The sequence below is a fragment of the Morone saxatilis genome, unplaced genomic scaffold (genome assembly GCF_004916995.1).
Source record: "Morone saxatilis isolate NCDOM2014 unplaced genomic scaffold, NCSU_SB_2.0 Contig6, whole genome shotgun sequence".
Classification (NCBI taxonomy): Eukaryota; Metazoa; Chordata; class Actinopteri; family Moronidae; genus Morone; species Morone saxatilis.
This window is the reverse complement of record NW_023340206.1, coordinates 1,734,009-1,745,516: the sequence shown is the minus strand read 5'-3', so window position 1 is coordinate 1,745,516 and position 11,508 is coordinate 1,734,009. Positions and strand designations below refer to the sequence as shown.

Sequence of the window (11,508 nt, the reverse complement as noted above, 5' to 3'; positions counted from 1 at the left end):
AATGCTGATTTAGGAATCTGACTTTACAGTTTATTTTGTACATCTTTAACTGCCACAACCAGGGCACTCGTGCTGTAATTAACCAAAGAAGCAATAGTTTTAATAACCAAACAGAAACTTAAAGGGCATAACAGAAAATTATCATTAAGTAAAATCAAACCATGCAAAGTGAAGTTTTCCTTACAACTGATAAACTGCATGTACTGTATATGTATTTGTGTGTTTAAAGCTCTCTGTTTGCACTCAACACTTCCAATTAAGTCCAAGCAATTACACGACTGAAGCATTCATGTAGCTCATCAGAAACACCTACATGTAAGCTGCACTACCTATACTTCCCATACTTTATAGGCATGCAATTCTTAGAATGACTTCTGAGTCTTATATAAGCAAGGATAAATGTTGGAGTGTAATGACAGACCTGCCACAGAATTGTGAATAAGCTGACTAGCTTGATGGGCAGCCACATGACTGCAACTTACGTGACAGCTATCTAGATTCAAAAGGTGGTTCAAATTAGATTTTTCCAAATCCCTTTGCCCTGAGGTAATTTATAAAAGGCGGTGCATTTAATGGTTTATTTGTGCGATGTTTCGTAAATAATACATTTGCAAAATACATTTGCATAATCATTTTTACAAGTCCTTCACACTAATAGGGTGGAGGGTTTGACCAAAGAAGAAAAACGTATAGGATTGCAAAGAAAGGGTGCAGTTCCACCACTACATGTGGACATGACCATTTCCTGCCTTCAGCAACCAACATGGCTGAGAGATTAAATTGATCCGTGCCTTAAGCTGCAGTTCCTCTAACGGCCACTAGATAATGGTATAAAAAAATTCATTTATGTCCAAAAACAAAGTGATTATTTTTCATAATTCCCAATTTAGTTTTTTATACTTCAAATGTGTACCTCGAATTCCATAAAAGAGCGTTTAATTCTTTTTGGTGGCCTGCATTGCTGTCCCCCGCTTTGCCTTTTTTTAATTTAACACGAGGGAGCCAAAGTCTGATTTTTTAGTAGGGTTGCATGTTTTCCCAACTCCATATTCCCATTTCAAATTTTTTATTAAAAAAGTGATATCCTCAATTTTAATAATGTAACAATCCTACATTATGTTATTTTCAGAGAAATCATGTTTTATTTGTCAGTGTGGCATGACGGATGGCTGTAAATACTACAATACCCATGTTGATGTGAAGAAGAAGCCAGTCAGGGGCACTAATAGAGGGCTGCTTGAATGATGTATTTTTGATTCATTTGATTTTGGATTATTATAGAAAATAAGCTCTGTGGTAAATAAGGTTTATGATGCGTACATGTTTTGTTTAGCAAGATGATCTTCACAGATGAACACCACTCTTATCATTTTTGAAATGTGAATGCAATCACCAGAAGTAGAAAGCTAACGTTAGGCTATAAACAAACACGCAGTGGCAATTTTCTTAACAGTGTAATTTTAAGATTTGTTGCTGTTAGCGAAGCATGTGACAGAATTTTAAGCCCAGTGATTGGATGTTTCTAACCAAACTTCTGCTACTTCTTGTGAGGTTAACTTCACACAGTGACGTGTTAGATATTAAATATCACATTTCTGTCGTACAGATGAAAAGACAATTCGCAACAAAGTCAGAAAAAGTATTTCTTGTGGCTTGTTTATGTAAAGTCGCTCAGCTTATCGCACTCAGCCCTGGTGTTTGCTGCTTTCCAGTCCCAGTATACTTTTGCCAAATTTGGAATTTCAATTTCAATCAAAATACAGAAACCTGATGTCACAGACTCTACAACATATTTTTCCTTGTCTGTGGTCTCTGGCAGAAAAAATGCGAATGGAAAAAAGAATTCCCAGCATGTTTATCTGAGGGCGGGCTACAGGAAGCAACAGGGGCTCATGGGAAATGGAAATTAAACAACAGTGATGTGTTGATATTTCAGTATTATTCACATTACATCTATTAAGCAGTATACAAATTGTCATACAGTATGAATGGAGGGAGCCAGTCTCCTTCATAAACCAACTTAAAACAACACATTGTAATGTAAGCAGGGTATTATCTGAATGAGCAGCAGGCAGATATACATACACACAGTATATCAGTGGAGTTTAAACTGTTGAAGTCGGGTCACTTTTGATCATTCCCTTGAGAGAGAGAGAGAGAGGGAGAGGCAGGGAAACTGATCCCTGCTCAGCTCTGATAGAAACTATTTGAGAGAGTTTGGCCTTTTATCATTTTGGATTCATTTTACCTCCATGACTCTACCTCGTAGTTGCTGTCAAACAGGGTCAGGCTGATATATGGGGAGTATATTATTATCGCTTTATTAGAAATCTGTATGTATCGGTGATGCCCATATCTCAGCCAAACCCTCGTCCACAGCACAGCCTCGCCAAACTCTCTCTGTGCGTCTCTGCTGTCCTCAGCTGCTGAGCAGGACGATGATGTAAATGAGGAGCAGACAGATGAGGATGAGGGTGAAGTTGACGAACAGCTCCTGCAGATTCCTCTTGGCTTGTGGGTTCACCTCGATCTGAGACGCTCGGCGTATGGCCGACTTGGTCATGTGCTGAACACGCTCCATGGAGACTGGTTAGATTTTGATGAGGCTGGATTACGTGAGGAGTTCACAAGAGTTCAGGCTGCGGGGCCTGTTTGGACTGAGTGGAGCCGGACTGAGCTGGTAAAGGCTGGTTTTAGGAGGTGAAGTCAGGGGAACTGCTGCTGGTTGTCGAGAGATGAGCCCTGGAGATTAGGCAGCCTGAAGTGTTTCAGTGTCGGTTACACAACAAAAACAGAGATCTCTCCTCTTCTCTCTGCTGGCAAAAAATGGAGAGGGAAGAACCACAGACAGTGAGAAAAGGTTGTTAGAGACGTTGTTCTCTGTTTGGTTCAGTCTCACTTTGCCTTCATACTTTAACATGAAAGCATTCAAAGCACTTCAGCACCCTCCTGGGGGTGATGTCCCCCTGGTTGAGGTCTTGTGTGACCTTTGTGTATCGCAGTGCATGGTGTGATGATAAGAGAGCTGCTCAGAGGCGCCAGCTGAGGTCTGATGATGTGTAAAGCCAGACTCTAGTAGGGGTGGCACTGACACAGTGACAATGACAATGTTTGTCAAAAAGAAAGAAGAGAAATGAAAAGACATAAACTGAAACACATGATATTCTCATGAAGGACATTTACCATTTAAACTAATACATACAGTTGAGCAAGTACTCTGCTGAGGTCAGCTACCAGCACAAACTAAATCTAGCAACTTTTATTTTAAAAAGTGTTCTGTAAATCAGAGCTTCCCAAACTTTGGAGACTTGAGGCCCCCCAAAAATAATCAAAACCTCAGAGGCCTGCCCATCTCATTATGTCATGGATGTCATACATAATGAATATTGATTAGTAGATGGCTCATTGTGCAAAATAACCCCCATTAGCTACTGGTCATCGATACTGAGTAAAGCTGTAGGGTTAAAACCCCGGAATGAACTGAACTGAGCAACACTCTCACTTATGAATTTTACTTTTATTTGTTAGAGGGAGATATATAATTTCTTATTTTAACATTGTCACGTTTTAATAATTTTTCACTCACACTCAGGCTGAATGAATAAAAGTAGAAAGTAGCCTATGAAAAAGCACTTGAGTAGATAATAAATGAGCGTCATGTTGCAGCTGCAGGCTCTCTACTCCCACTAAATCCCTTTTGTTATCTGATCTGCGACTTTCCTGCGATCAAAGTCACTGTGACAAGGTGACCGTGCTTTTGCATTAGTGGCTCCCACAAACGGTGAACATCTTACCACTTGTACATCAGCTCTGCCAAGTCGTTTGCTATTTTTAACAAGAATGAGAGTCCTGCTGGTGGCCCCTGCTGGGTACATTGTTCATTACATCCAATAATACAAAAGAGGAGAGTGACATGCATTACAGACGGCTTTGGATTCCCTGCAGCCTTGTTACTAGAAACGTCTGTTGTCAAGGTGTTAATCTGTCTATATACTATGTAAAGAGTTGTCCTGAGGATGGCACTAAAGGAAATATTGCTATTTACTCTTATACTTGTACTATGCTTGTAAAATTAAAACTGCACTTTTATTCAGTCTCTTCCAATTTTTTGTATTTTCCTGTTACTTTGCTGCAGTGTGGCATCAGTACACACGGGAGCCATTTAAGTCATTTGATACCTTCCACAGACATTTCAACACGTCTATTTTTATCATTTCACTTTTGTTTGTTCCACCCTCAATCCATCTCTGTGTCACCCATTATCACTTGACATGTTAACACCTTTACACACACACACACTTTCTCATACCTGATGGGATAACTCCATAAGAGTGTCAGTCGGCTCTGAGACCTCTAACCTCTGACCTGACTCAAGTGTCTGCTCTGACAGCAGGAAGTTTTTGCGGTATGATTTATGATCCCTGAAGACTCACACAACCTCTCTGCATGTACAGTAAAATGTGCTGTAGTGTGAAAGTGGTATCTCTATTCAGAGGCTTAGTTTTGTTTGAATTAAATATTCAAAGCTTAGGCAGAAACAGCTGAGACATTCCTGGTCTCGTGGAAGAGAAAAACAGCTTCACTCATTTTAATGAGTTATTATTAATGACTTTTTATTAGGAAATCAGCTGAAAAGAGGCCACTGAGGAACTGTCTTCTGAAGTGTTTTCTGTTGATTTTCTCCGCACTATACTCTGCTACAGCCTAACATTAGCCCTGCTTTGCAACAGACTGTTACTGCTAATTGGCATTAGCATTTGTGATCTGAAGGGACATTCTAAATATTGGTTTTACTACTCGCCACCATCTTTGAAAACAAACAAACCACTGTTTTGAGTGGAGCTTCGATGGGTTGTACAAGTGCACTGACAATAATAAGAATATTCAATAGATATTTCACAGATATTTTGAACCAACTCTGCGGTTCCCCTTCAGCTTTACAGAGTTGCATAGTCTCTTTTTTTCGACACAAGTCACATACATAACGTTATGTGACTTAAAACTCAAATAACTCAGTGCTGACTTATGGTTTCAAATGGTTCTTCTGGGTGAAGGCCCTGTGTTTGTTTGACCCATCTATCCACCACCGCCACCTCTAACATGGAATTTCTCGCTCTTTACACTGTGTCACCTGTGTTCAGGCAGAGGGGTGTGACAAAACATTAATACTTAATAAACATAATGTCCTGGGAATGAGAACAGGCTGGATTTTCTGGCCTGCATTTTTACTGTTTTGGTTGACTCCCACCACTCTTATTGAGTATTGAGTATTAAATTGAGACTGATTCATAACCAGTTAAAAGCTCTTTATAACACCTTTTAATATTCATTTTCTTGGAAACTGCATCTTAAACTTAAACTTTATCTGTGGCTTCCCCACTCTGCTGTGGTGGCTTAAACAAAGAATAAGTATCCATAACCCCTGTCCAGCTCTTGGCCCTTAAATCATTCAACACCACAGGTGACAAATAGAGCTGATACAACCTTCTTCTTATCTCTTATCCTGTTTCATTCACTTCTCCCATCCAGTGAGAAATAAGCCTTTTTGTCCTGCCAGTGCTTTGACCTTTGACACCTCAGGTTAAATTTGGATCATTTTGCATGTGGCCCTCTAGAGTTGAGCTCAACGCTGTGTGACTGACAGCATGTGAGTGACTTGTGCTCCACCTTATCCTCCACCCATCTCTACACATAATTATGTGCTGACTAATGACTGTCAATCATTTCAGAAGCTGACGTTCTTCTCTGTGACTACAGCCCAAGTAATCCTCCTTTCCACAAATAAGAAATGAGTAAAAAAATGAAATGTTGACAGTAAATATACCCAGACTTACCTCTGTCTGGCATTTGTGGGTCTGTGATACACACACATCTCCCACGTCGACAAAAAATATATTTTCTTATTTTTCAATTAGCTTTTTTTGTTGTTTTTATTACTCGCTACATTCCCCTCCTGTCTGTCTCCATTTCTCACATCTCACAGGGCCACACAGACAGATGTTGAGGCATGCAGTGATTGCTTAATCTACATTATGTTATTTACATAAAAACGTGCAACCAGACGCAGCAACGGGGCAGGCTGGTTGGCGGCTGACACTGGCAGCCCGAATCTCATTTTCTTGCTGACGCGTTAACTGATAATGCAAAAAACTTAATCAAGGCTTTTCTCAAATCTTTGCTTTTCTTGTTAATTATAGCAGAGTTTTAGCTCTTGAGGCCTCTAAAAGCACTTGGCTATAAGCAGCATGTCTTAAAGAAAAACTTTTTTTAAATGAACTAAACTGAAACTTTCACTATATCCTGACAGTAGTACATGGGACAATTTGCAAGAACTTATTTTCACAAAAGGTACCTACTACAGATGAGTAAATAGTGGCTCCAAGAAAATCCAATTTCCCAACTTCTCTCAAAAGTTTTTTTCTCTCTCCTGCAAAGGAATCAGACTTTCACAAGCTAATGTTCTAAACTTCTTTAATTGTGCGTCTTGGTGGCAATTTTGAGGTGAATCATGTTTGATTGACAGGTGTCTCAGCCTGTCACTGTCAGCCCCAGTGATTTCCACTTGCTTTGTCCCACCTCAATCTAATCCTTTGTTTTGTTGGATCATCTGTGCTTTTATCAATATCTCAGCTCTCTACTGAATCTGACTAATGTATCTGTGACATTTCTACAAATGAAATATATGTTACTTACTTATGGAATATTAACAGTAGGCTATAATTAATTACAATTTGTAAATATACTACTTAGGATGTAAAATTATGTAAAATTGTTGTGTATTTTATTTTATTTAAAAGATATTCCACAGGCACATTGGCCTGTTATCAAAAACTTATTTGACTTATTTCACTTGTTTTTCATTTAACCAGCTTACTGTTTGTGTTTTACTGTGTGATGCATTAGTGAACTTGAATCATGTTTTATTTTTAAATGGTCATTACTGTCAGAGAAGTCTGGTTCTGTTACTTTTATAAACACAATCAGCTGTTGTTGGCTGTTGTTGCCAAGAGCTAAATACCTCCAGTGTGACCAACAGAGGGGAGTGGATGTGTAGTTAAATATGAAAGTACAAAGTTTCATCTTGAAAGTATAGACTGAAATATTCCATCACAATGACTGTGTTACATTGTGTGTGTGTGTGTGTGTGTGTGTGTGTGGGTGGGTGGCTTTTAGATGCCAGTCATTCCACAGGTGTGACTTTTATCAGTATGTGTCAGCACCAGTAGCTGTTGTCCTGAGCAGCAAATGAGGCTACACACAGATCTAACAGCTGAGGTGGTCCATCTGCACAATACGGGCAGTGTTTTAGTTTATGATCCAATAAAAATCTATATATTTTTGTAAACAAAATAGCTGCAGTGCTGTATCTTTTGCAACTTCTGGCATCTTGACGGTGAAAAAAATCGGAGTATGACAGCAAACAAGCAGTAATATGTAGGTTAGACAGATCCATGGGTTTGATGCTGACCTATTATTCTAAGTGGGGCATGGTCAGTGTCACCCACCTGCTCATAAAAGCTGTAGGGTGACATTACTTTGCAACAACATTCATTGTCTTTAAATGTGTCTGTTATGTTTCTAAACTATTAAAATAAAAAAATATAGACCTATATATGATAGCTCTGTGTGTAATCTGTTTGAATGTAGGTGTGTTAATCTGCCAGTTCCAGAGAAGAGGTCCTGTGTACTTAATGTGAGAGAGGAGATTAAGATGAAGTCATTATATATTAGTTTGTGCCCTTTTGCATGATGATAGAAACACATTAGTTAAATGCAAAGTAACTTGCATTTAACAAGGTTAAATACAAATGTACAGGAAATGTCTTTCAGTTTTAGTATTTCTCAATTTGGTGCTATTAAGAAGCATTGTTTATTGAGTGTGGGATGTCTATGTGACTGTGAGTCAGTGTGTTTGTATTGTAATACTTATTCTAATACTTAAACTTATACTCTAATAACTTAAACTAATACAAACTAAACTAATACAAACTAAACTAAAACTAAACATTTTAAAACCAAATCTTGCAATGTTTTTGTTAAAATAACTTTTACAGAATATTTACTTGTTTTCCTCTGTATTGTATTGTATTGCCAATTACTGGGACACAAGTGTCACCATCCACTTGCATATACCTCCTCGAGAAGTCATTGTGGAATAAAGAAAATGCTCTAAATCTTAACCGATATCTTTTATCAGTAGGTGAACTATCACCATAGAACCCTAACAACTTCTGATAAGCTTCCATAGCCAATTTGATCCATTTTACCACTAATTACTATGAAGCTAGCTGTCATATCAGACGGGATTAGTTTTAAACCAAAGGCCAATATCATTTGTTACCATGTGCTACTGTAACATTTATAAAATCCCTGTTTAGAGCTGATCTGGCTTGTAAGCACTCTAAAATAAAATCATGTGCTTTGGATGGGAATGTAAGAAGTGGAGATGAGTGTTTATCCCTCTGGGAGGTTCAGTCCAGTTTCCATCACCCCCTGCCCTCCCGCCCCTCTATTCAGAGCTGTGTTTACTGTATGGGAACAATGACTGCACTGATTCATACACTGCTCCTCTGTATCTTAACATAAGCCCTCGCAGCAAGATCAATGATGCCTCACTGTGACAATTACTCTGTGCTCATCAGACTACACAGCTACTTGAGTAAATGACTAACTTAAACTTAGAACTGTTCTATGGTCATTGAGTCCACTAGAAATAATAATACTTGATGGATTTTAATGACTGTCCTAGTTTAATGACTCATTCTGAGCATTATTATATCCTATACATCATCTGTCATTGTTGTCCCTCTCTTTACTGTTGTAAAAAAAATGAAATCAATTGAAGAGTGGTCTGTAGAGGATGCTGCTTCTTACCTTTCAGATGAGAACAGAGCTGGTCGGAGTTTGAGAGAGAAATGTTAGATATGCAGCGCTCTCCAAGGCTGTAAACACAATGTGAGAGGGTGAGAGAGAGAGAGGGGGACAGAAAAAGAGAGAGAGAGAGAGAGAGGCAGGACATCCCAGAAAAGATTTTCAGAGAGTGTGGATACCAAGGTCGTACCAGGTCTGGTAAATTATACATGCAGCAGACCACATCTGCCAGCGGAGCTCACTTTTCTTCAGGAATTTGAGTTTGAGTCTTAAAACCTGAACATGTCAACTTGTTAAACCATGATCGATAAAAGCTCTCAATTCACTTGTGATTATGTCCATGGGTCACATTATGACAAGCTGAAGACAATTCATTATTTGAATCTGTCAAGATTCTGTTCACAACTCATATTATATATTATATGTCTGTATTTAACAGTTTATTTTTGGCTTCAATCATAAATCAAGCTTGTGGGATTAGAGCTGGGCTTTGCAGTCATTTTGGCAGAGTGGCCACAGTTGCAATTGCAGGTAATGTGACACAGAAACCTCATGTCATACTAGGGCGGTCATGATATCAGATCAGGCCAAAATTATTCACGATAACGATATTGTGTGTATCTATAGAAATAAAAAAATCAGTCAGATTCATATTTAACTTTTATTGTGTGCTATGTCTCTTATTCTGCAAATCAATTTGACTGATACAAATATTTGAGAGATTTCACTGCACTCCTTCATAACATCAAAACTGGTGCCAAGTACACATGACAGATGTAACTACAAAAACAACGTAACAAGACTAAACAAACGAGCGGGAGACTCGACTTTGCAGATAAACAATAGAAATGAGTAAAGAATGTGTGTACTTTTGCCACCTCTGAGTGTGAACCACAGCACAGGAACGTAAAGAAACAGAAATTATTTCAGAGGTGCTGGATTATTTACACAATATTATCATATGTGTATTTTTAACACAGTTGTGATCTCCAATTTTTAAATATTACAATTATTGCCAGTATTGGTATATTACGACACCCCTATGTCATGCATGTCTACAGACAGCAGACAGCCTCCAGAATCTGCTCCAGAGGTAATAAAACGTTTTAAAAGTATTTATGAACTTTCTGTTTTTAGCGGCCTTTAACAAACACCATCTCCGATTAGCAACTTGGTTCTTTATTTTAAAAAAAACACTTCTAAAATTTAGAAGAAATTCCTTTTTCCTTTTGACTCTAAAGTCTAAAATCTAAATCTAAAAATAACTTCGACACATCTTAAAAATTGATTAGAATAATGAAGTTAACATTACTTTATGTTATGTGTTTAGGAAAATGTTTTATTGATCATAGTGTAACAACTATAAAACACAACTGACATGTCCCTAATGTACCTTGTACCTTCATATCCCTAATACTTTTTGAATTCCATTCAATATGGTCTAAAAAAGTCTTGAATTTAACCAGTCGAAACCAGCAGAAACCCTAACACCTTACTTCCTTTGCTGCTGTTGAGCACCCATAATGTAACAGATTGCTCACTGTGTTTGGATTCCTCATTGTTTAAGTGTTAGCTGGGAACAACCAACTCATCATGGCAGAGCTAGCTTGCAGGTTGGCCTACAATCAAACATCACAGCTGGATCCCTCTATTGTCTTCATTATCCTGGCAGCCTGATAGACATTTGGCACAAGCGGATAAGCGAACAGCTGATGGCACCTCTAAATATACAGTGTGGCCATGACCACACCAGTGAAGAGCCTGGGAATCGATCCTTTGCTGATATTGTTAAAGCAGCAATGACGGAATAATTTCCCAAATAGTGTTGTATAATATATCATAGTATAGTTGTCCTGCCAACCTTTAGCATGAAAACAATATCTGAAATATGTTTTGTGACACTCCAAAGCTGCACTACCATCTGATAGCATTATTTATATAGTTAAAACATATTTTGGGGCTAAACAACTCATTCTGGGTCTTTGGCAGAGTATGTGTGTGTATGTGTGTCAAGTCCTGGACAGCATCGTCCACTTGGGAGAAATCAAAAGCGACAAGATCTTCAAAAAACTCCGGAAAAAAGTATAAATAACCCCCCCACCATGGCCCAGAAAGCATTGCATCTGCCTTATAAGGAGAATCTGCATGTAAACAGGCTGTCAGTCACATACTGGGCAGTAAGCTTTGTTGTTAATGCTACTTACTGCTCTACTGTGGCTACACACTTCAAACAGCCTGAGTGCATGAACAAGCAGATGTTTCTCTTTTTTATGACAACTATTTTTCCAAAGATAAGATGAAACATTGATCCTTCCTTTGGGAAAGCTTGCTCCTCAAGAAGGAAATACAAATGTGTTGAAGAAAACAATCACAGTTTCACCAACAGGACATGTGAATTAATATATATATTTAAAGTGATTCTACTGAGACAAAGAATATCCTTGTACAATACAAAAACACATCAGATAGAAAGAGACAAAACTGAATGAAATGCCATAGAAAAATGTATATGCTTATGACATTTTAGTTTAGTTTAAGTCCCCCTCCATTAAAGAAAATTGGTGTTTCTTCTTGTTCCTACAGTGTGATGTTTGATCTTCACTGTGCAGAATGATGTATGTGCAGAGTCTGACACTA

At 38.2% G+C, this 11,508-nt stretch overlaps 1 protein-coding gene across 1 annotated transcript; it reads right to left on the bottom strand.

Moving 5' to 3' along the window:
• Positions 1–978: 978 nt before the first annotated feature.
• pln (phospholamban) lies at positions 979–9,033 on the bottom strand. Its single transcript, XM_035677803.1, has 2 exons — positions 8,875–9,033; positions 979–2,813 (listed from the first exon to the last, which is right to left on the bottom strand). The coding sequence occupies exon 2, from the start codon at positions 2,579–2,581 to the stop codon at positions 2,420–2,422; it is 162 nt and encodes a 53-aa protein (XP_035533696.1). The 5' UTR covers positions 2,582–2,813; positions 8,875–9,033; the 3' UTR covers positions 979–2,419.
• Positions 9,034–11,508: the final 2,475 nt, after the last annotated feature.